The following is a 22,731-nucleotide window of genomic DNA, read 5'->3' on the forward strand; positions in this document are numbered from 1 at the left end:
CATATCATCATCACCATCATCCCCATCACCATCAACGTCACCATCATTGCCATCACCATCAGCATCACCACCACCATCATCATTATCCCATAACCAGGGTGAAGACTCATTGCTTTCCACAGTCTCTTTCTATCCCTCCCTTTTACCAAGGGCATAGCCACCTTCTAAGGTCCCAGATTAGTGCAGAGGTCTCAGTTTTTGATACTCCCCCTTCATGAGGGCCTCTTATTTTTCTCCTAATTATTAACCCCCCAAACTCTGGATTCCTGTTATCATCCTTTGCCACCAGGGCAGCCCCAGTTTCTATTCCTTATTAACGTTCACTGTTTTGGTCTCAATCCACCGTTCATTCTTATGCGTATGAATGACTTTCACGGTTTCATTTACTCCCTTGTGTGTTCAGCAATGCAGACAAAAATCCCTGCTGCAATTAATCCAAGATCTAGTGGAGTTGTGGCGGACAAATATTTTCGGGACGCTCGACCCGCCATATGGATCATTGCGTTGGAAGCAGAAATTCTCCACCTCAGTGACTTCATCTGCGGCAAATGGGAGCAATAATCCCGACTGGTGAGAACCGTCGCGAAGAACTAAGGTGTGCGGAAGGAACGCACTTGGTAGAGTGCTTGGCAACAGGTGGCGTGGGCACGCGGCATCGCTGATGATACAGGAAGTGAGGGGAAGCCACGAACTGGAGCACGGCCCACTCTTTACTCCTTCCACAAACGTATGTTGCTCATTTAGGCCACAGCTGTACATTATATGGGTCTGAACAAATATATGACGACCTGTATCCAGCATTACGGTATGATGCAGAGTAGTTTCACTGCCCTCAAGATCCCCTGCGCTCCTCCCGCCCATTCCTCCCTCCCTGCGACTCCCTGGCAACCACTGATCATTTTACCGGTTTTGTCTTCTCCAGAATGTCATATAGTTAGAATCACTCCTTATGTAGCCTTTTCGGATTGGCTTCTTTCACCCGGTAACGTGCACCAAAGTTTCCTCCACGTCTTGTGGTGGCTTGATAGCTCGTTTCTTTTGATCACCGATGACACTCTACGGCAGAGAGAGAGAGAGAGAGAGGGAGACACAGAACCCGAAGCGGGCTCCATCCAGGCTCCGAGCTGTCAGCACAGAGCCGGACGCAGGGCTCGAACTCACGAACCGTGAGCTTATGACCTGAGCAGAAGTCACACGCTTAACCAACTGAGCCCCCCAGGTGCCTCTAACTGGAATTTTTAAAGCCAGTCTGTGAGGAGATAATAAAGGAAGCGAGTAGAGCAAAATCTAACTGCAGGGCCTAGGTAGTGGTGCCTGGGTGTATACTGTACAATTCTGGTTTTCTTCCGTAGGTTTGAAAATTTTTATAATAAGATGTTGAGGAAAAGTGAGACAAAGCAAAGCCAAACCCTCCGGAGGGTGTGTGTCTGTGTGTGTAAAACCGTACGGGGCCGTTCAGAGCAGTGATGGAGACGCCCGGCGCCTGGACCCTGGCTCCGCCTTCCAGCCAGAGCCAAGTCTTGAGCTCCCTTCTCCTGCTTTCTCCTGGCGGGAGGTCGATCACCACACCCGGAGGTGTCAGGGCTGTGGCAGGAACCTGTCCGGCGCCTGGCCTGGCTGGTCCTTCAATCACTGGGGTCACTTGCCCACTTGAGAACCACGGGGAACGTGTCATACTTCCGGTCACCAGCAGAGGGTGCATGTAAAGCAAACAAGCGCCCAAGGTTTCCAAACCGGGTCTTCCCCTTGGAATATTTTCCATAAAATGATGCAAAATTCAGCGTTTAAAGCAAGCTTCTCCACACTAGGGCCATGATCCCAGTCATACCGACGTGTTATTGATGGCTGCAGTGGGCTCCAAGAGCTCTCTCTCTCTCCCTTACTCGCCTGTGCCCGCCGGCCCCTGTACGACTCACCCTGTACTCCTTTGCAAGGATCTCCTTCATCAGCACCCCTGCCGGGCTGTGGGGGACCCTGGCACAGGGCCTCGGAGAGCACTCAGTGTGCAGCGGATGGACAGACATTACCTCCCATTTCTCACTTTATCTCCCTGCCCAAACGCGGCAGGACTGGCCATCTGGATGGGGCGTCTCTCCTCCATCGCCCGTACCCTCCCTCAGAGTGTGGCTTGTTCGGCCTGGCCAGCAACATTCCGAATTGGATCATCCTGGGAGGCAATGGGACCAGGTGTCCCCTGCGCTCCCCGTTACGGGTTGAATTGTGTGCCCCGCCCCCCACCCTCAGAAAGATATGTTAGAGTCCTCACCTCCAGTATTTCAGCCGTGGCCTTATTTGGAAATAAGGTTATTATAGATGTAATTAGTGAAGATAAGGTCACTGGGGTGGGACCTAATCCAATACGACCGGTACCCTTACAAAAAGGGGAAATTTGGGGCACCTGGCTGGCTCAGTCGGTTAAGCGTCAGACTCTTGATTTCAGCTCGGGTCATGATCTCACAGTTCGTGAGCCGGTTTCTGGCCGATACGATGTGAACGGAGGTGAAGTGTACGTTGTCTGTGGCTCGTCCTTGAGGGCCAGGACTGCCCCCTTTGCTCCCTTGTGGCCCAATGACACGGAGCAGCATCCCTGGACCACAGGACGGGAGCTGGCAGAGAAGTGACAGAGGGCTGCTCCGGGAGCGAGACGTAAACCGCTTTGCTGAAGCCACTCTTGTTTTGGGGTCTCTGTTACCAGAACCAGGAGAGCCGGACGCCCCGGCTTCAACCCCAGGCCCATCACTGCCTGTCCACGTGACCTTGAGCAAGACACTTAACATGTCTGTATCTCAGGCTCCTCTCCCAGAGCAGATGAGTAATAAAGATACCCACCCGCCACTAGCCGCCCCGAGGGTCAAATTGTTCTAAATGCCTCGCATATAGTGAGTGCTCCCGTTAGCTTTCATGGCAGCTGGACCCGGGATGCCGGTGACACACAGGCCCCCTCGGATGCCACTCTCTCTGGGATGGTCCTGGCAGGGCCACGTCTACACCTTCCCTGTACGGCCCCCACGGCTGCTCCGGGAACACACTTTCGGGGCAGAGCTGAACAGAAACCTCGTACACACACAGGGGAGGGGATTAACACGGTTTGCCCGCCGTGAAAAAGTGGAGTCGAAAGTCACTCCTGAAACACGGGGTGTATTTCTTTGTAATTAATGCGACTCTTCAAAAGGCTGCTGCGTTTTATGCCTGAACAATTCAGAAGACAAGGACCGTGTCTTTTTCACTATCGACTTCCTGTATTAAATTGCGTGAAATAACCTTCAGTGGGTTGATTTGTACAGACTTCTTCCATATATTTTTTCCTGAAAATAAAACAAGGAGAAAAAAAAAATCAGCAAATGCCTGGTTTCCTAAGGAATCTATCTTTTTTTAATATGTAAGGAAGAAGGCCACAGACTTTTTACCCGTGTGTTAGCCCCGGGATACGGAATACATTCCAGCCCGAGGAGCTCAAGGGTGAGGGAGGGATGTGTTTTATCATCGCCCTGCGGTTACACTGGGCACTGGCACCGGCATAGTCTGCAGAGGTCTTAGAATTAAATCTCTGTGGACGTGGCTGTAAAGACATCTGTTCATTCCATTCTGTGGGATCATCTCTACTGCTCCTCTGGGGCCCCCGGCGGAAGTGACCAGCCAGCAATGGACCCGTCAGGGAACAGACACCTGATTAGAGAAAATACTGGTGGGTCTCTTCTGAGTTCAAGCCAAGAGCTTGATGGACACACAAATAACTAAGTCAATAAGTAATGTGGGGTTTGGGGTGGGGTTGGGGGGATTTCAGAGAGGGTGGTGAGGGGCAGAGGGACAGGAAGAGAGTCTTAAGCAGGCTTCATGCCCAGCACAGAGCCCAACCCAGGGCTCGATCTCATGACTATGGGATCATGACCTGAGCTGAAGTTAAGAGTTGGATGCTTAACCGACTGAGCCACCCAGGTGCCCCAATACTGTGTTTTTTGTTTTGTTTTGTTTTTTTACCAAGTTCACCTACGGATCTGCATTAGACGTTTTCTGTCGCTGGCACTCTGAACTATGCGTGGGGTCTGTCAGTGTGAGGAAGAGACTCCAGCTTGCCCTTGGCAGCTGCAGCGGCTGGCACGGTCCCGCCCCGCCGCCGCCGCCGCCCCGCGCCGCCGGGGGGGCGGGGGCGGGGCGGCTCCCGAGAAAAGCCTTCTGACTCCCCCAGGCCCAAGAGCCCTCCCCCTGGGGCTCCCAGGGCCCTGGGTGTACCCCACGACCCGCACCCATGTCTGAGCCGCTGGGGGGCGCTATGCCCACATGCGCGCCTCCCACGGAGGGTCTCCTGGCCTGTGCTGGCACCAGTGGTTTCCAAGCACTTAATTGCCGGCTTGTAGCTTTCAGCCCCTCTCTCCCTTCTGCTTGAATTCTCTACCAGGAGGCTGTGCCCGAGCCCAAGTCACTGCTGCGAGGGGGCTTTGGTGAGATACACAGCCGGGGCCTGGGGCCCTTGCGTGGGAAAGACTCGGGGAGGTGGGCCCGCGCTGCCTGCCCGACCGTCCCCACAACTCAGCGGGATCTCGGCTCTGGTGCCCCCTGCCGGCCCCACCTGCTCTGCCGTCACCCCTCCCCCTCCCCCTGCCCCTGCCCCTGCCCCTTGGCCCAGGCCCTCACTGCGAGTGCTGCTCCTTGGCCAGGCTGAGGTTGGCGCAGTCCAGTGCCCGGCGTAGGTCCCGCTGCTGGCGTTTCTGCTGCCGCTCTACGAGCAGAGTGGAGCGAGCCCTCTGCACCCTCTGCCGGTCCCAGTCCCTGTCTCGCTGCCACTCTTCTTCCCGAAGCCGCTGGAGGGGGGAGAGGCGACTCACCACCACTGCCCCCCTCCCCCAGGAAGAGATCCAGGGGATCGCCCGGGGGAATCGGCCTCTCATTTCACAGATGGGGAAACTGAGGCTCAGAGAGGGGGCAGGCAGGTGAGCAACATCATGCAGGGCATCAGAGGAGACCAGCGCCACCTGCCAACCCAGGGCTCCGCGGGCAGGGCCTGCGTGCCTCCCGCCCTCCTACCCGGACGCTGCCAGTGGGGCGCACTGCTGAACACGGGGATCACCTGGTGGCTTCTAGAACCTACTGAAGCGGCAGCCCCACCCAAGGCCAGCGGGCTCAAGGCCTTGGGGGTGAATTTCTGCATCTCAGCTAACTCCTCATTGGCTTCCAGCCCCCTCTATAAAAACCACTGAGCCCTAGAAGAGGAAACCCCATCAATGCGGAGGGAAGGGGTCGCTCCCAGAAACGTGAGCCGTTCTACCGGCCGTCCTGAGTCTGAATTATTGGTCAGCTCAGCCTTCTCCTGCAAAAGGAAGCAAAAGCAGGTGACACCAGGTCTGAAGATGAACACACCTCCTTCCCTTCCGTGGGTTTTAGGGCGGGGCTTCTGCTCACCCACTGAGCAGAAGTAGAGTGTTCAGCGGTGCCCCCCCCCCCCGACCTGGGCCTGCCAGCCACCGGGTGCAGATGGGCTGGCAGAGGGCCTGGCCCCCCACCCAGGACCGAGAGGAAGCTGGTGCCCGGTTCTGCCGCCTACAGGGCAAGTCATTTTGCCTGTCTGAGCCTCAGTTTCCTCACCTGTAAAGTGAGGCTACTCACAGCTGCCCTGAGTCATAACACAAGGTGTTTTCGTCAAGAAATACAGGATGCTGGGGCGCCTGGGGGGCTCAGTTGGTTAAGCATCCGACTTCAGCTCAGGTCATGATCTCACGGTTCATGGGTTAGAGCCCCGCGTCGGGCTCTGTGCTGACAGCTGGGAGCCTGGAACCTGCTTGGGATTCTGTGTCTCCCTCTCTCTCTGCCCCCCCCCCCCCATACTCTCTCAAAAATGAATAAATGTTTAAAAAATTTTTTTAAAGAATACAGGATGCTGGAGCACCCTGGAGGGCTCAGTCGGTTAAATGTTTGACTCTTGATTTCAGCTCAGGTCATGATCTCAGGGTTTGTGGGTTCGAGCCCGGAGTTGGGCTCCGAGTTTACAGTACAGAGCCTGCTTGGGATTCTCTCTCTCCCCCTCTCTGCCCCTGCTCGCTCACTTTCTCTCTCTTTCTCTCTCTCTCAAGATAAATAAACTTGGGGAAAAAAAAGAATATGGAGTGCCATGGGGACCTGCTTGCCCTGGACTAAGAGACAGACAGCCTACCTAGTCTTTGACCTCAATTTTCCAAACTGTCTCCATGCAGAGGGGGGAAGTGCTCCGGAGGGCATACAGGGGTGCGGAAGGGGGCAGGCGGATTTCTGAGCGGTGAGGCCTGGTCTAGGCTTTTTTCCCCTTTGCGCTTTTCGGTCTTAATTTTCTACGAAGATTGAAAATCAGATAAAAATGCTGCTCTCAGGACAGGTGGCCGTCCCTCCTTGCCAGACAGTTGGGCTGAATTGTAGGAGTGAAGGACAGAGCAGGGCCTGGCAAGGGCGACCCACATTCCCTGCCAACCTCGGGGCTCTTCCCACCTTGGGCTACTTCCCTGCCTGCCCCCGGCTGTCCCCTCTCACGCAGGGGCTCTTTTCCCTCCCACACCGTTGACCCTGTGCGCCTGGACCAGAGCCAGCAGGGGAGCTCTTCTACCCGCTCCCCCTTTCCTGAGCCAGGCCGCTGCCCCTCCCCCAGTACCTGCCTGCTCAGGAGCTCACACTGACCGTGGCACCTGCCAGCACCCCACCTGGGGTGGTCATCTGCTGACCCTGGGGCAGCCCCGTCCACCCTTGCAGGCCTGAGAACTTCCTTCTTCCGGGCTTCTCCGTGATCCCCCCCTCCTCTCCAAAGACCCAGTGCCAGCCTATCAGCTGTCACCCCCTGGGCCCAGCCTACCAGTGATCCTCGAACTCCAGTGGGCATCAGAAGAACCCCTGGGGGGCTTTCCTGGCTCCAGACTGTGGGTCTGCCCCAGGATTTCTGGTTCAGAAGGTCTGGGGTGGGGCCTGAGAACCTGCATGTCTCCCAGGTTCCTAGGCAATGCCGATGTTGCCGGTCCAGAGACCCCCCCGCCCCCCTTCGAGAACATCTGCCCCCACCTTGTCATTACCAAGGATGTCAGCCTCCCTAGTGTCACCCCCAAGTGTCCCGTCCACCACCATTCTGATCTGCCTCTTCCACCCTCTCTCCAGCAGCCCGGTTTTTCGAGTCCTCGCCCCACCCCGGGACCTGCCATCCGCTGACCGCGCGCTTTCTACTGTCCTGTCTCTCCTGTGACTTCATTTCCTCCTTGTTCGGCCCGGCGTCCACGGCCCCCGGTGCCCTCGAAACTCTCACTTGGGTCAGACATGCCGGGCAGGTCTGTACAGCCAAGCGTGGCCGGGGAACGTCATCTGATTGCACTCACTGAGGACACTTCAAGTGCATGACCTCCAGGCCTGGCTCTGCCTGGCCATCCCTCCCCTTTCCCCTAGGCCATTCTTCTCCTGCTCTCCTAATGACCATTCTCAGTCCTCGAACCCCCAACCTGACCCCCTCACCCTCGGCCGCTGAGCTCCCTTCCTGTTTCCCCAGAAAACAGGGGTTCCGGAAGTGAAGCCCACCCCCACGGCCAAGGACGATCAGCCTGAGTTCCCACCCACCCCAAGCTTCAGCTAGTGCTCCCAGGGCCTTGTTCTCCTGCTGGGGACACGGGCTCCAGCAAGTCCCCTCTGACATCAATTTCCCCCTCTCTACTGCGTCGCCCTCGTGGCATAACAAGTATGCTGTTATTTCCATAATCAGAAAAAGCAAACGACTGTCCCCACCAGCTACCACCCCATTTCTCTGCTCCTTTTTCAGCAAAACGCTTTGAAAGCGGTGTCTGCATCGGTGGGTCTCCACTTCCTTCCTGCCTGTTACCTTTCCGTCCCCCCACGCCTCCTCCAAAGATGCTCCTGATAGAGTCCCCAGCGACTGCCCCCTGGATCCTGGGTTCAGCCAGCAGCCCAGCCACAGGGTTTGACCTGGGGGCTCCCCTTGCCGGGTCCCTCCTCCCCCTTTGGCTGCTCCTTCTCAGCCCCCCTCGCTCTCTATAAATGAAGGTGGGGGTGGGGGTTGTCCCATGATTCAGTCCTTAGTCCCCTTCTCCCTGTCTTCACTCATTCCCTGCGTGACCTTAGCCAGGTTCGCTGCTTTAAATACTCTCTGTGTGGCCATGCCTCTATGCTTATGTCTCCAGACCTTGTTCTGAACTCCCGACTATGTATCCAACTGCCTACTGGCTTTAGGTTGTGGCAGAAAATGTTACTTGCCTCCCGGTAGCCATTTTTCGGTCTTCCACAATAAAACCATTGCCGGCTACCTTGCCGCCTGAAATAAACACTACATTTCCCAGTTAGGGGCAACTTTGTGACTAAGTGTTATCCAGTGGAATTTAAGCGGAAGTGTCCTGTGAAACTTCCGAGAAATGTCCTTAGAGTGTTCTTCCTCATTCCTTTTCCTGCTAGATGGAATATGCATGTGAGGGCTGGGGCTCAAGCAGCCATCATGTACTAGGAGGAGGGAGCCAGTTGCCAAGGATGGCAGAATGTTAGTCAAGGACCCTGGAGTTGCCATGTGATGTCTATATGCCAGAGATAAAGTTCTGTTTTATTTAAGATGCTGTTAGTTAGGGTTTTCTGCCATGCTCAGGCATGGAATCCTCACAGATATAGATGTGTGACACACACTGCACACACATCACTTCCAAAATTGCGCTTGTGACTTCCATTCCCCTATCAACCTGCTCCTCTCGCCCTCTTCCTGTCTCTGTAAATGCCAACTCCATCCTTCTCATTGCCCAGGCCACAAGGCCTGGAGTAATCCTTAACTCCTCTGGGTCTCATATGCCCCACCCAACCCTTCAACCAATCCTGCTCACTCTACTTTCAAAATAGACCCAGAATCTGACCATTTCTCAGCACCCTGGCTGCCAGGGCCCTGGACCAGCCAACATCATCTCTCACCTTGACCGCTGCAACAGCCTCCGTAACAGGCCCTCTCCTCCCACCCCACCCCCACCCCAATAGAGCCTTTTCTCAAAACAGCAGCAAGAGGGATCCTGCCACACGTGTCACTCCTCTCAAAACCCTCCAGTGCTCCTCATCTCCATCACAGAAAAGCTCTTCCCCATGGGCTGCCAGGACCTTGACCTTCCCCCTCCCAGACCTCTTCCTCTCCCTCCCCCCTCATTCCTCCACAGCCCACCAGGCTCCCTGCTCTTCTCTACTCCTGCCTCAATGCCTTGTCCTTGCAGTTCATCCCCTGGTGGTCCTTCCTCCGATGTTTGCAATATTTGCAATACTCGCGTGGTGTACTGCCTCCCCTCCTTCAGGTCTTTGTTCCAATGTCACTTCCCAGCCCCCTGGGGACCCTTCTCAAACTCAGCACCTTCCATCCCCTTGGCCCAGCCTTACTTCCACCCCAGTACATATCTCCCTACCTCCCCAAACGTAAACCCCTTGAGAGCTGCTTCTAGGGACAAGTACAGCAGCGGTGAGAACTAGACGGCTGCAGGAAGGCAGTGGGTGTACAGGTCTGCGGCTGGGGGCTGGGGTGGGGGGTGGGCGGGCAGGTACCAGCTTCTCCTGGATTTGCTGCTTCTGAACCAGACGGATCTGCTCCAGCTGCTCCCGGGTCATGCCCTTCCAGCGGTCGGGGACCACGCGGTGGGGCCCGAAGGAGCTGGCTGCCTGCTGCGGGTTCTCAGAGAGCAGGTCCCCACGCAGCAGGTTGGAGATCTCGGCCAAGTCGTCTTCTTGTTCTTGTTTTTTCTCCCGAGTCTTCCTTTCCACTGACTCGGTGGCCTGCACAGGGGAGGACGGACAGTGAGGAAGATGCCCTGGGTGACCCCGTGGGGACTGAGGCAAGGCTGGCGCATCTCACTGGGGTCTCTTGAAGGAAGACAATGGTAAAGTGCGCCTGGGACAGGTGGGGCGGGGGCGGAGAGTCGGCAGGCGGGCGTGGGGAGGCCCTTGGACCCTGGCAGCCTGGGTGATGGGGGGCACGAGGGCTGGGCTGAGGGAGCCCCCCTCTGCACTGATTTGTCGAAGAGGGGAGCGGCCTCCCCAGGTTAGGCCGCCATCTCCCCCAGGGCAGGGCTGCGTGCCCCTCCCAGTGGCCCTGGTCCCCTTGGGTGGCCGCAGGCCACAGAGAACACCCGCCAGAGTGATTCACAACGGCGGCGACCCCACAAAGGTGAAAATGCTCTCGATGCACGTGGGCCACAGGCCCCGGGGACAGACAGATTCCGGGTCAGATCCCTGCTCCGGGGAGGGTGAGGAGTGGAGGGACAGGGCCCTGGCCATGTGACCGGAGCAAGCCACGCCCCCTCTCTGGGCTGCAGCCGGTTCTCGGCTCGGTGTTACCCGTTCTCTCTAGCAGCAAACAGGGCGCTGGGCAAGGTGCCCGCACGCCGCGCGCGCTCGCGAAAGGCCAGCTCGACGGCGTCACGGCAGCACAGGCTTTGCGGTGGGACGAGCCCGGACTCACGCACTGAGTTAATTAATTAAACAATTCGTTGTTTGTTTATCGACTAATCATACCCCTCTGGCCGGGGAAGGTAGTTGGAGGACAGTGCGCCAAACGGGCCAACACGTTGCGTGTATTCACTCGTTTAATCCCACGACGACCTCACGAGCACGTGTGACAGTCATTGCCGCTGGTCACAAACTATCTCCCGAGCTCCTCCTGCAAGGTGGCGCAGCCGTACTTCCCCACCTGCTTAGAGCGCTCGTGGCCACGTGGCTTCCTCGGGCCCGTGAAGTGTGAGCAGAGGTGACTGTCGTGGCAGGATGAGGCGGGGTTGGGGGGGTGGGGGGAGGGACAGGACAGGACACGTTCCTTCTCTTGTGCTGCTGCGGTTGGGGGCCCTGGGCTTCGGGGTGAGGGTGACGAGGAGCAGAGCCCTCAGCCGACCTGCAGGCTTGGCTCCCTCTGACTGGTACTGCTGGGTGCTACCATTATCCCCACTCTACAGATGGTAAAACGGAGGCACTGAGCCGGGTCGTCCCAAGGCGGCAGACGAGAGCCCGGCCTGGCGCCTGCACAGTCGGGGTCCGGCGTCTGCCACCGGCCCTGAACCGCAGCACGTGTCCAGGGAAAGGAGCAGCCCTCTCCTCCCAGGGGGACACACTCCAGTGGGGGCCTCCTCTGCAGAGCCGGCCCGGCCCGCCCGCAAGTGGCTCCGGAGGACGGTTACCTGGGCCTCTGCCTGGATGCTCCGGCCTGTTTCCACCTAGGAGCAGAGCCGCAAAAGCCGACGGCGGCTTCCCAGGGCGCCGGGGGCGTGGCCTGGCGGCGTGGCCTGGCAGCGCGCACGCGCGGAGCTGGGGGACCCCGAGAGGGCTGGCGCGGTGCAGGCGCTCGCCGCGGAGGTTACCGAGTGAGAGCGTCTACGAGTGCGGCGAAACGGTTTCTGAGAAGGCCAAGGGCGGTCCCCCAGCGGGAGGGCTCGCTAAATGATCCGCTGAGCCACTGAGCGAGCGACCAAATGAATGGCCGGAAGAGCGGCCACAATGCACAGCACCCGGCGCCCGGCACCCAGCACCCGGCACCCAGTACGCAGCACACAGTACATGGCATATAGCACCCGGCACACAGTACACAGCATCCAGCACCAAGCACCCAGCACACGGCACCCAGCACCCAGTACACAGCACCCAGCTCACAGCACACAGTACACAGAATCCAGCACCCAGTACACAGCACCCAGCACACAGTACACGGCACACAGCTCACAGCACAGAATATACAGCACACAGCACCAAGCACCCAGCACCCAATACACAACACCCAGCTCACAGCACACAGTACACAGAACCCAGCACCCAGCACACAGTACCCAGCACACAGCACCCAGCTCACAGCACCCAGCTCACGGCACAGAGTACCCAGCACACAGTACACAAAAGCCCCATCTACCATGAATTCTCTGCGGGCCCTGGAGCAGGTGACCTCTCCTCTTGGGCATCGTCTGCACACAAGGCAAGGACGAGAGGATGTCTAAGATGGCCTTCGGTCTCCCGGCTGGTGCCTCGGTCTGTCCTTGGTCTCCCCCCATCCCCGGCAGTTTGTCCTCCTCGGTCCCCGCCCCACCCCCAACCGCTGCCCCGCTGAAAACCAACATTCTCTCTGGTCTCTGGTCTCTGGTCCCGCCTCTCCCGGAGGTTTTGATTACATAAATGTCCCACCAGCAGGACATTTTTGAGCTTGTGTTCCAATATATTTATCTCACAGCGTGACACCATTAGACCACACATGAACAGTGCTTCATAATACACATGCACACATGGGAGTTAAACACGGCGAGGCTGCAAAAACACTGCAGCAGAGTTCTCCTATCCCTTCGTGTTCTCCAGCTCATCGTCCCGCCTGCCCTACTCCACAGACCACAGTTCTGGGCAACCAGTTCACCGGATAAATGAATCCAGGGCGGCCCCCATCCCACCCAGGAAGTAGAACTGCATTTGTAAAGAAGTCTGGAGCCGGGGTCTGATTAACTGGAGGAATAGAGAGCTTGAAGCAAGGCCAGTGAGGGAACGGGCGGAGCAAAAGGCCGGAGGTGGAGAGTTTGGGAGGAGGTCCCGCAGAGTTTAGAGAGGAGGGAGGTGTCAGGAGCCCCCGATCATCAACATGATGATTGTTGCCCTTAGTGAGTGCCAGGACCTGGTCTTGATGAGGATGAGCTCTGAGAGGTGACAAAGAAGTGAGACCAAGACAGGATGCCAGAGCAGTGCTGGATGGCCGTTTAGGTAGATGTCACTGTCCTCGGTGTTAGAGAAGAATCTGAGGTTTGCAGAGTTTAGACAAGCCCACCGCGCCCTCCCTCCCCCCCATCCCCAGGCTCCCAAGCTCAGGAGCAGGGGCGGGGGCGCACTCAATCTGTACCAGGGCAGCCCCCGGGAGGGCCATGTGGGTTGTGTGGTGTGAGTCGGTGAAGGGCTGAGCTTGGGACTTGGGACGGGGAGACTGGGGCGTCCCGGGAGCTACCTGGTTCCTGTTGAATTCTTTCACAGCTGCACAAACCGCCTTTCTGGTGGCACTTTCCAGATTCTGTAAATGCTTGGCCGTTTCATCAAACTGCAGCCTTGTCTTGAAGTAGAGGTCCTCTGAAAGGAAACGAAACGCAGTCACACCTCGCTTGCCCGCCCAGAGCTCCTTCCCAGGTGCGCAGAGCACCCTGTGGAGTGTCCAGCCACGCGTCTCTTCTTATCCTGCCCTCACCCAGAGAGAGGGGATGCTCAAGGCTGCTGGGACACTTAGATGAGGTGATTCAGGTAGAGCTCTTGGGTGCAGGCCCCAAGGGTCAGCATCACTACCGGGGATCAGTAAGGTCTGCTGGCGATTGGTGATGTCTGCTGGGGATGGGTAAATTCTGCTGGGAATTGGTGATGTCTGCTGTGGTCCTGGGCTGGGGCCCTCATCCATCTTCTTACAAGGACAAGGGAGCTCTGCTGTGGGGAGCAGATGGGGCTCCGCAGAGGAGGGGTGTCAGAGTGGGGAGATATTCGTGCAGTGACACTAGGACTTTTCCAGGCCAATGAGCAGCGGCAGCATCAGAAGAGGTTAACGTGGATCATGCAAACAACAAAAGGTAAAGATCTGGACTCAGATAAGAGCAGGCTCCTATCCCAGCCCAGACACTCCCTAGCTCTGCAAACCTGAACTATTACCCAACCTTTCCGAGCCTCCAGCCCTCATCTGGGAAGCAGGACAACTCCTACGTTGCAGGGTTGTTACTTTAAACAAACAAACAAAAAGCCACCGATCCAAAGGTCCTTCACGTGGTGTTTGTGCCCCATGGCATCCTCCTGATGTCCAAACACAAGAGCAAACTCCAGCCGAGAGGCAGGGGCCTCCGTTCCACTTGAGCTTCACCTGTCTTCCCCTCCTTCATTCATCCTTTCAGTTGACACAGTGCCACGAGGAGGTACACACAGGACTGTGCCCTTTGCAGGGCACAAAGTGTGTAGTGACGGGCAAGACAGAAAGGGTTCTTCCTGCCTTTGGCGAACTTACTGTCTGGGCGATGAGCCAGGTCACAAACAGATGAACCCCGAAAGAGATCTATGAATGCACACTGTGGAAGTGCTGTAGGGGGAAAGGGTCCTCCTGGGAGGGGACACGCTGGGAATACCTGGCTCAGGCAGACGGGGATGGGGAGGAAGAGAGGAAGAGCGCTTCTCTGGGAGGAAGTGACCTTGGAGCTGAGGTCTGGAAGGACAAGAAGCTGGGTGGAGAGCAGGTGCAACGGGTCTGACATGAACAAGGATCTGTTGGCACCCAGAAGTGAAAGGAAGCCAAGTGGCTGGAACACAGTGAGTGGGGTAGGGGGCATAAGGTGACACAGGGCACGCAGGGCCCTGTAGGCTACAGAGGATTTTGCATTTTGTTCCAGATGTAAGAGGGAAGCCATTGGAGGGTTTTAAGCTGGGATGGAGGGAGTAGGGGTGACATTGTTTAAAAATCAGCACGCTGACTGCTATGTTGAGAAGAGACCAGAAAGGACAAGAAAGAACATGAAGGACTATTAGAAAGCCCTTGGTGTGGTCCCTCCAGGTGATTAAAAAAAAAAAAAAAAGAAGGTGGTGACTCGTATCACTGTGGTGACAGCAGGGATGGGAGAAGCGGGCCATTCAAGATACGTGCAGGAGGTGGAAGGACAGGAACTGAGGATGGCCTGAGAACAAGGGTGGCTCAAGGAGGACTCCTGGGTTTGTGACTTGACTAGGGAAGGAGGTGTCATTGGTAGAGGGGAGGATGGCGGGGGGAGGAGCAGAGCCAGAGGGAAGTTCAGGGTTACTCTCCAGGATGTTCTGAAGCGCCTGGGGAGATGTCCAGGGGGCAGTTCAAGGACCAAGTCCAGGGAGATGTCCAGGGGGCAGTTCAAGGACCAAGTCCAAGGCTGAGACAAAGTCTCTTAGCCAGAGATGGACATGTGGAGAGCCTGGGAGGTGGCGGAGATCTTGAAAGCCCTACGGATGCATTGTTCAACAGATATCTATGTGCCGAGAACGAAAGACAGAGCAGTGACTAAGACAGAGCAAATCTCCTGCCTTCAACGAGCCTGGGATAGGATGCTGGGGAGAGGGATGACAAATAAATAATCATACAGTATGTCAGTGATGGGGCTTTGCAGAAAAATACAGCAAGGAAAGGGATACAAGAGTATGGGCATGGGGGAGGGTACGGGGTTGCAATTTAAAATAGTGGTCAGGGGAGAGACCTCTCTGGTAAGATGGCATTTCATCAAAGACCCAAAGAAGGATAAGGGGCAAGCCATGCAGATATATGGGGAAATGTTTCCAGGCAGAGGAAACAGTAGGTGCAAAGGCCCTGAGGCAGAAGTGAGCCTGACACACTTAACATTCTGAGTGAGGAAGCCAGTGTGGCGAGGATGAAATGAATGAAAGGCAGCGTGGTAGGGGATCATTCCAGACTACGAAAACCTTCCCGGTCCCTGAGATGAATCTGGTGCTTATTCTGAGTAAAATGAGAAGCTATTGGAAGGGTGTGCGCAAAAGATCTAGCTTAATTTTTAGCAGGATCATCCTGGTCACTGGGTTGAGAAGCAACTATAGAGGGCCAAGGGCAGAAGCAGGGAGACCACCTGCAGGCGATTGCAATAATCGCACTGAGAGATGCTGACAGCTTAGCCCAGAGGGGTAAGAGTGGAGGTGGAGGGAGGCGGTTGTGATTTGGGGTGATTTGCTGCTGGACTGGACATGGCGTTTGAGACAAAGGAAGGAGTCAAGACGCCTTGGGGTTGGGGCTTGCGCAACTGGAACAATGGAGTTCCCCTTGACGGGGGTGGCGGTTCACGGGGGGCAGGCCAGGGTGTCTTGTGTTGACTCTGATAGGTTCGTTAGACACCCAAGAGCAGATAAACGTCCAGAGGTGACAGGACGTGTGGGCTGAGAATCAGGGAAGAATCCAGGCTGGAAGGGTCCGTTTGGGGGAAAGATGGCCTATCGGTGGTATCTAAACCCACGAGACTATTTGAGAGCGCCAAGAGACCGAGTGTGGTTGGGGCAGGCAGGGCGCAGAGGGCACTGGTAAGCAACAACACCCGGAGGTTGGTTCGGAAGGGGAGGAGAAACCAACCAGGGGGCCGGGGGATGAGAGCGGGTCCTGGAAGCTGGCGGAGGAAGTATTTCCAGGAGGAAGAGATGACCAGCTGTGGCACAGGCCGCAGATGAAGGAGCCGCCTGAAAACGGAGCTCGGATGCGGAAGCTTGGCGGTCACCTTGGGGCGCCCGGATGGCTCCGTCGGTTAGGCGTCCGCCTTCGGCTCAGGTCACGATCTCGCCGTTCGTGAGCTCGAGCCCCGCGTCAGGCTTTGCTGCTGCCAGTTGGGAGCCTGGAGCCCCTTTCAGGTTCTGCGTCTCCCTCTCTCTCCCTTCCTCCCCCACTCGCACTCTTTCTCTCAAAAATAAATAAAAATTACCAAAAAAAAAAATTTTTTTTTGAAACAAAAAAAAAGAAAACACCGGTCACCTTAGTGCAGGCAGAGTTTACTGGACTTGTCGCAACTGCCTCAGGGATGGAGGTTGTTCCAGGTCTTGGTGGCTTTGCCAGCGGGGTTCCCTGGGCCTGGAGGGTCCTGGTGAGGACACGTGACCCCTGCGCCCTAGGCCTCACCCCGCCGCCCCCCCGTTCCCTGCGAGAACTTCTAACACAGCCCCCAGAAGACCCAACTGGACCTGTGTATTTCCCACTGTCTTCCCAGCAGACTGGGCACCTCCTTTGGGCAGGGTGGGTTTTGCACCTGCACCTGGCTGGAGCCCAGGGGGAGCACAGAGTTGCAAGCTCAGAAATGAAGACGTTTACATCCTGGAACACAGGCTCTTTCCCCGGCGGCCAACACAGCACAGTGGTAGGACATGAAACACCAAACAGAGCAGGGGGAAACCCACGGGTTTGATTGGTCGGAGAAAGTATTGGGACCGGTTTGTCCCTTTGGGCTTCATTACCTGCACATCTTTGGTGGGCACGGGCACTCTCCCGTTCCCGCTGCTGTTGTAAGGACCATTCTCGGTTTTGTTCCTCCTGGAATTTCTTCCTCTCGTGGAAGTTTAAATCCTCTCCCATGAATTTCTGCATTCCCGATACTGTATTCCGAATATCGTTATCTGACTGCCTGGCTGGGAGATCTTTCCTAAGGGCTAGGGGGTCAGATAGGTCAAATTCACGGCGAGTTTCTGGCTTCTGGAAGGTCTGCTGGAAGTCATTGATGGCTTTACAGAGGCTTTTCCTATCTCTCCTTTCTTGGCCTTCTAATATGCATGTGATTTTGTCATTTTGCCTCATTTCAGCAGCTAGAAGAGACACAGCATACCCATAAGATTAAGGTTCAGAGAAAAAATAAATTTGAATCCACCTTAAAAAATAATTTCTAGTGATTCTAAAAGTAATATAAGCCTTCACAAGAGTAACACAACCATTAAAGAATATTTAAAAAAATTTTTTTAATGTTTATTTATTTATTTATTTATTATTATTTTTTTAAACATTTATTTATTTTTGAGACAGAGAGAGACAGAGCGTGAACGGGGGGAGGGCCAGAGAGAGAGGGAGACACAGAATCTGAAGCAGGCTCCAGGCTCTGAGCTGTCAGCACAGAGCCCGACGCGGGGCTCGAACTCACGGACCGTGAGATCGTGACCTGAGCGAAGTCGGACGCTCAACCGACTGAGCCACCCAGGCGCCCCTGTTTATTTATTTTTTTAACCTTTATTTATTTTTGAGACAGAGAGAGACAGAGTATGAAGGGGGGAGGGTCAGAGAGAGGGAGACACAGAATCCGAAACAGGCTCCAGGCTGTGAGCTGTCAGCACAGAGCCCGACGTGGGGCTCGAACTCACAGACCGTGAGATCATGACCTGAGCCGAAGTCGGCCGCTTAACTGACTGGGCCACCCAGGCGCCCCTAATGTTTATTTTTGAAAGAGAGAGAGAGAGCAAGCGAGCGAGCAAGCGGGGAAGGGGCAGAGAGAGAGGGAGACACAGAATCTGAAGAAGGCTTCAGGCTCCGAGCTGTCAGCACAGAGCTCAACGTGGGGCTCGAACTCACAAACCACAAGATCATGATCTGAGCTGAAGTTGGACACTTAACTGACTGAGCCACCCAGGCGCCCCAAAATTAGTATTCTGAATATACAAAGAGTACCTACAAATCAGTTTAAAAAACCAAACAACCAAAGACAATAATGGGTCAAGAATAGTAACAGGAAAATCACTATAAAGAAACCTGAATGGGGGTGCCTGGGTCAGTTGGGCGACCAACATCGGCTCAGGTCATGATCTCCCCGCTCGTGGGTTCAAGCCCTACGTCAGGCTCTGTGCTGCAGCTCACAGCCTGGAGCCTGCTTTGGATTCTGTGTCTCCCTCTCTCTCTGCCCCTCTCCCCCCATTGGTGATCTCTCTCTCTCTCTCTCAAAAATAAATAAACATTAAAAAGAAATTAAAAAAGAAAGAAACCCAAATGATCAAGAAGTTGTGAAAAGATGGTTGACCTTACAAGATGGGAAACATCTAATAAGTTGGCAAAATATTTACAATGCTAATAATAGAGTATATTAGTAAGAACATTAGTAAGGACAGTAAGGAAACAAGATTTCTCATTTACTGCTTGTGGGAATGTAACTTGGTGCACTTATAACTTTGGAAAGCAACTTGCCAATATCCCATAAACCTGAAAACATGCATACCCCGATACGTATTAGTTCCTCTTCTATGGTATCTCTCACCTGCATACACTAGGGACATAATGCCTGGATAGGCATGCAGCGGGGTTTGGAAAAAAATCTGCCCATAGGGGAATGAATAAAAAAATTGCAGTTAATTCATTGTTGTAAGTTTTATTTATCTTGTAACAATTATTTTGTTCAAGTTTATTTATTTATTTATTTAGAGTGTGCGAGCGGGAAAAGGGCGGGGGGGGGGAGAGAGAGAGAGAGAGAGAGAAAGAGAGAGAGAGAATCTCAAGCAGGCCCCACGCCCAGTGAGGAGCCCAATGTGGGGCTCGATCCCACAAACTGTGAGATCATGACCTGAGCCAAAATCAAGAGTCCCATGCTTAACCGACTGAACCACCTAGGTGCCCCAGGTTTGAATTATTTTTAAACATGACAAAGGTAAACTGCTTAGGAACTAGAGAATGGTACAAAGAAAAAAATATATTTCCCTTGTATTCCATCATCCCAACATCACCACTGCTGACATTTTGGTCTATTTCCTTTCTGTCTTTTTCTAAGCTTATTTCTTTTTATATATTTTAACATTTAACGGATAGCCCATGGTATATACAATTTTGCATCCTGCTTCTTCCTATTTAAAAAATCCTTATAGTGCTTTAAGAAGAAATAAGCTGGACTTGTTGCACCTGATGTGGGAAAGTGAATTCTATTTGGAATTTTTAAAAAAATGTTTATTATTTTGTAAGAGAGAGAGCTCGCGCACAGGTGGGGCAGCGGCAGAGAGGGAGAGATAATCTTAAGCAGGCCCCACACTCAGCAAGGAGCCCCACTCAGGGCTCTATCCCATGACCCATGAGATCGTGACCTGAGTCAAAATCAAGAATCAGACACTTAACCTACTGAGCCACCCAGGCGCCCCTGTTTGGAATTATCTCAGAGCTCCGACAGTATCTTATCTTGCTCTGAGTCACCACAGCCAGTGTGAACCAAGAGTGTCCCTGTGTCCTCTAGTGCAAGCAGCTGTCCCCAGGAGAAGGTCTGAAACTTTTTGGCAGAGAATGGTGTGTGTGTTTAAGGGTGTTCATGTCCGGTTTTTATTTTTATTTTTATTTTTTTTTTTATTTTTTTTTCAACGTTTTTTATTTATTTTTGGGACAGAGAGAGACAGAGCATGAACGGGGGAGGGGCAGAGAGAGAGGGAGACACAGAATCGGAAACAGGCTCCAGGCTCCGAGCCATCAGCCCAGAGCCTGACGCGGGGCTCGAACTCACGGACCGCGAGATCGTGACCTGGCTGAAGTCGGACGCTTAACCGACTGCGCCACCCAGGCGCCCCCATGTCCGGTTTTTAAAGAAAACTGAGAACAGGGACGCCTGGGCGCATCAGTCGGTTAAGCGTCCGAACTTCGGCTCAGGTCATGATCTCACAGTTTGTGAGTTCCAGCCCCGCATCGGGCTCTGTGCTGACAGCTCAGAGAGTGGAGCCTGCTTGGGATTCTGCGCGTGTGTGTGTCTCTCTCTGTGTCCCCCCGGCTCGCGCACACTCTCTCTTTCTCTCAAAAATAAACATAAAATTTTATGTTCTCGGGGTTATGTTCTCGGGTTTATGGTCCCGAGAACAATGTACATTTACCCTCACAATACATTTCCTACACCCCCCATAGAATTCAATAGCTGTTTTCCTGTCGAGAGAGAAAGAATCAGCACATTAACTGAGCACAAACAATGGTGAAATTTTAAAAGGATGAAGAGTGTGAAAATGACAAGCTTTTACACTTTTGAAGCAATGACGACCGGAGTCTGGAGTTATACAGACTGCTAGCTGTATATATAGAAGGACTGCTAGCTAGGCTTCAAGAGATGCTCACCAAAAGTTTCATGTCTAGCTTTTTCGGTTGCTTCTTTTATCTTCTGGTCATGAACCTGAGCATCCCAGGCGTCTGTGTCTCCCTGGAAATGGAAAACAAAGGGAGTGGAGTTACAGCCAGATAATTTTAGTCGGTTGATAACAATCCTACTGATCTTTTTTTAAGCCTTGTTCCACTGTTAACTAGTTGTCTTAGGGAAACATCAGTTCTTTTCATACCTTTTCAGCCTGTCCCCAGAGCCTCCTTCTCCCTTTCTCTTAGTTGATAGATATCTGCAGAACAGGGCAACTCCTCCTCTCCCAGTCTCAGTCTGTGCACCCCTGACACCCCATGCTCCCCTCCCTCACAGCCCCGATTCCACTGCTGTGAGCAGTGGACCATTTTTGTTTTTTGTACTATAGTTAATTTTTTTTTTAGAGTATGTTATTTATTTATTTACGTAAATTCAAGTTAGTTAACATACAGTGCAGTATTGGTTTCAGGAACAGAACCCAGTACTTTATTACTTACATACAACACCCAGTGCGGATCCCAAGTGCACTCACTCCTTAATGCTCATCACCCATGTAGCCCAGCTCCGCCCCCCCCCGCCCCCAACCTCCGGTTTGTTTTCCGTATTTATAATTTTTTAGTGTTTATTTTTGAGAGAGAGACAGACAGACAGAGCGTGAGTGGGGGAGGGGCAGAGAGCGAGGGAGACACAGAATCTGAAGCAGGCTTCAGGCTCTGAGCTGTCAGCACAGAGCCCAATGCGGGGCTCGAACCCACAAACTGTGAGATCATGACCTGAGCCGAAGTGCGAGGCTCAACCGACGAGCCACCTAGGCGGCCCTGTCTTCTGTATTTAAGAGTCTCTCACGGTTTGCTAATGTGACCGTTTTAATGCCAGAGTCCATCGGGCCATGAACTCTGCAAGGTCAGGCAGGGATTGCCATATTCCTCATTTCCTGTGCCCAGCTGAGGCGTGCCACAAAATAGTAACTCGCTGGCATGTGTCAAATGAATAGACTGGAAGGAACCCCTGGTGGTGCAGAAAATCCGGTTCAGAGAAACGAGACCCGCCTTCCGGTCTCTGACTAGCCACTCACTGCAGGCAAGCTCCGTCCCTGCTGCAGGACTCAGTTTGCCTGTCCTGCAAGTGAGAGGGTAGGTGTCTGCGAAGGTCTTCCCCCTCTTCGGCAGTTAACACGACGAGCCGGTGCCCTTTGCGGCCGTGCTTGGATCAGCAGTTTCGCTGCAAGGGCTCATCCCTGGTCTCCGCCGCCCGCCCCTCGCTGCCCCCCCCCCATTCCCACCGGGTAGAGGGCCTCACCCCGATGATCCTGTTCCTGGCGTTGAAGATCCGTTTCTGCCGGCACAGCTCCCCGTGCCTCCTCTTGGCCAGGCTTAAGTACCGCTCCAGGTCTCTGGGCTGCGCTATCTCCATGGCTGGAAATCGCGAAGAAACCCTGAGGGGGTTTTAAGACAAACGAGATGAAAAAGGAAAGACAACCAAAATAAACCAAGCTGCAGCCTAAGCCAGGCTGGCTCCCTAGGAGGCCGGGCGGGTGCGAATCGAGCCGGCTCCGCAAGCTTGCAGTCCTTCTGCGACCTCTCCAAGCCCCGCTCTCCTCGGAAACGTAAACAACCCGGTTGCTTGGGAACCGCGCGGCGCTCGCCGGAGTCTCGCTCTCCTCTCGCGAGATGCCGCAAGCACTTCCCGCGCTTTCCCGCCGGCGTGTGCGGACGCCGCTTGAGGCGCGGAGGGCGCAGCCATGGGCCGTTTGGAGGTGTTGCTCGTGGAGAACTTTAAGTCGTGGCGGGGGCGCCAGGTCATCGGCCCCTTCAGGAGGTTCACCTGCATCATCGGCCCCAACGGCTCCGGTAACTGGGACCCTGAACGCCTCTGCCCTCCCGGGCCACCCAGAACCCATTTTGCCCGAGGGGACGTGACGTGAGGGCGGCCTAGCGGGCTGGACGCGGGCGGGTTACGGCCGTGGGCCTCCGCCAACCCCCCGGGCGCCCACCCCCCGCCCTGAGCCGCCGGGTGCCCACCTTCACCCTCGTCCTCCACCCCCAGCCCCCCGCCCCCACCCCCACACGGTGCCCCCGGCCCCCGCCGCCACGTGCCCGCCCGCAGCCCCCGGCCCTCCGCCAACCCCGCGGGCGCCAACCCCCGCCCTGCGTCCCCCGCCGCCAGGTGCCCACCTTGGCTCTCGTCCTCCACCCCGACCCGACCTCCACCCCCCCCC

At 54.9% G+C, this 22,731-nt stretch overlaps 2 protein-coding genes across 9 annotated transcripts in view; one reads left to right on the forward strand and one right to left on the reverse strand.

The window, feature by feature from the left end:
* Positions 1-3,118: 3,118 nt before the first annotated feature.
* On the reverse strand, positions 3,119-22,094 carry RIBC2 (RIB43A domain with coiled-coils 2). 3 transcript variants are annotated; one of them, XR_005795170.1, is made up of 8 exons: positions 21,813-22,094; positions 20,501-20,582; positions 16,909-17,253; positions 12,926-13,044; positions 9,514-9,741; positions 4,633-4,799; positions 3,408-3,666; positions 3,119-3,305 (listed from the first exon to the last, which is right to left on the reverse strand). XR_005795170.1 is itself a non-coding variant. In XM_040490571.1 (7 exons), the coding sequence occupies exons 1-7, from the start codon at positions 21,924-21,926 to the stop codon at positions 3,227-3,229; spliced, it is 1,134 nt and encodes a 377-aa protein (XP_040346505.1). In that variant the 5' UTR covers positions 21,927-22,094; the 3' UTR covers positions 3,119-3,226. The 3 variants fall into 3 exon arrangements, 2 of the variants coding, with proteins under 2 accessions (XP_040346505.1, XP_040346506.1); XM_040490571.1 differs by lacking the exon at positions 3,408-3,666; XM_040490572.1 differs by lacking the exon at positions 3,119-3,305 and having other exon boundaries at positions 3,407-3,666.
* A 97-nt stretch (positions 22,095-22,191) lies between these two features.
* SMC1B (structural maintenance of chromosomes 1B) overlaps positions 22,192-22,731 on the forward strand; it is a 76,175-nt gene continuing 75,635 nt past the window's right edge. For all 6 annotated transcript variants that reach the window (XM_040490563.1, XM_040490566.1, XM_040490569.1 and 3 more), the window contains exon 1: positions 22,192-22,363. In XM_040490563.1, the coding sequence (XP_040346497.1) occupies positions 22,255-22,363 (109 nt within the window). In that variant the 5' untranslated portion in view covers positions 22,192-22,254. The remainder of the gene's footprint in view (positions 22,364-22,731) is intronic.

This window comes from Herpailurus yagouaroundi, unplaced genomic scaffold (assembly GCF_014898765.1).
Source record: "Herpailurus yagouaroundi ecotype Mexico unplaced genomic scaffold, PumYag 182, whole genome shotgun sequence".
Classification (NCBI taxonomy): domain Eukaryota; kingdom Metazoa; phylum Chordata; class Mammalia; order Carnivora; family Felidae; genus Herpailurus; species Herpailurus yagouaroundi.

Bases quoted from the DNA above. Each gene is read 5' to 3' on its own strand.
- RIBC2 (XM_040490571.1), bottom strand. From the start codon at position 21,926: ATGGAGATAGCGCAGCCCAGAGACCTGGAGCGGTACTTAAGCCTGGCC. The intron at 20,583-21,812 runs GTGAGGCCCTCT...TTCCATTTCCAG, and splicing joins CCAGGAACAGGATCATCGGG to GGAGACACAGACGCCTGGGA. The intron at 17,254-20,500 runs GTGAGCATCTCT...TGTCTCTTCTAG, and splicing joins AGCTAGACATGAAACTTTTG to CTGCTGAAATGAGGCAAAAT.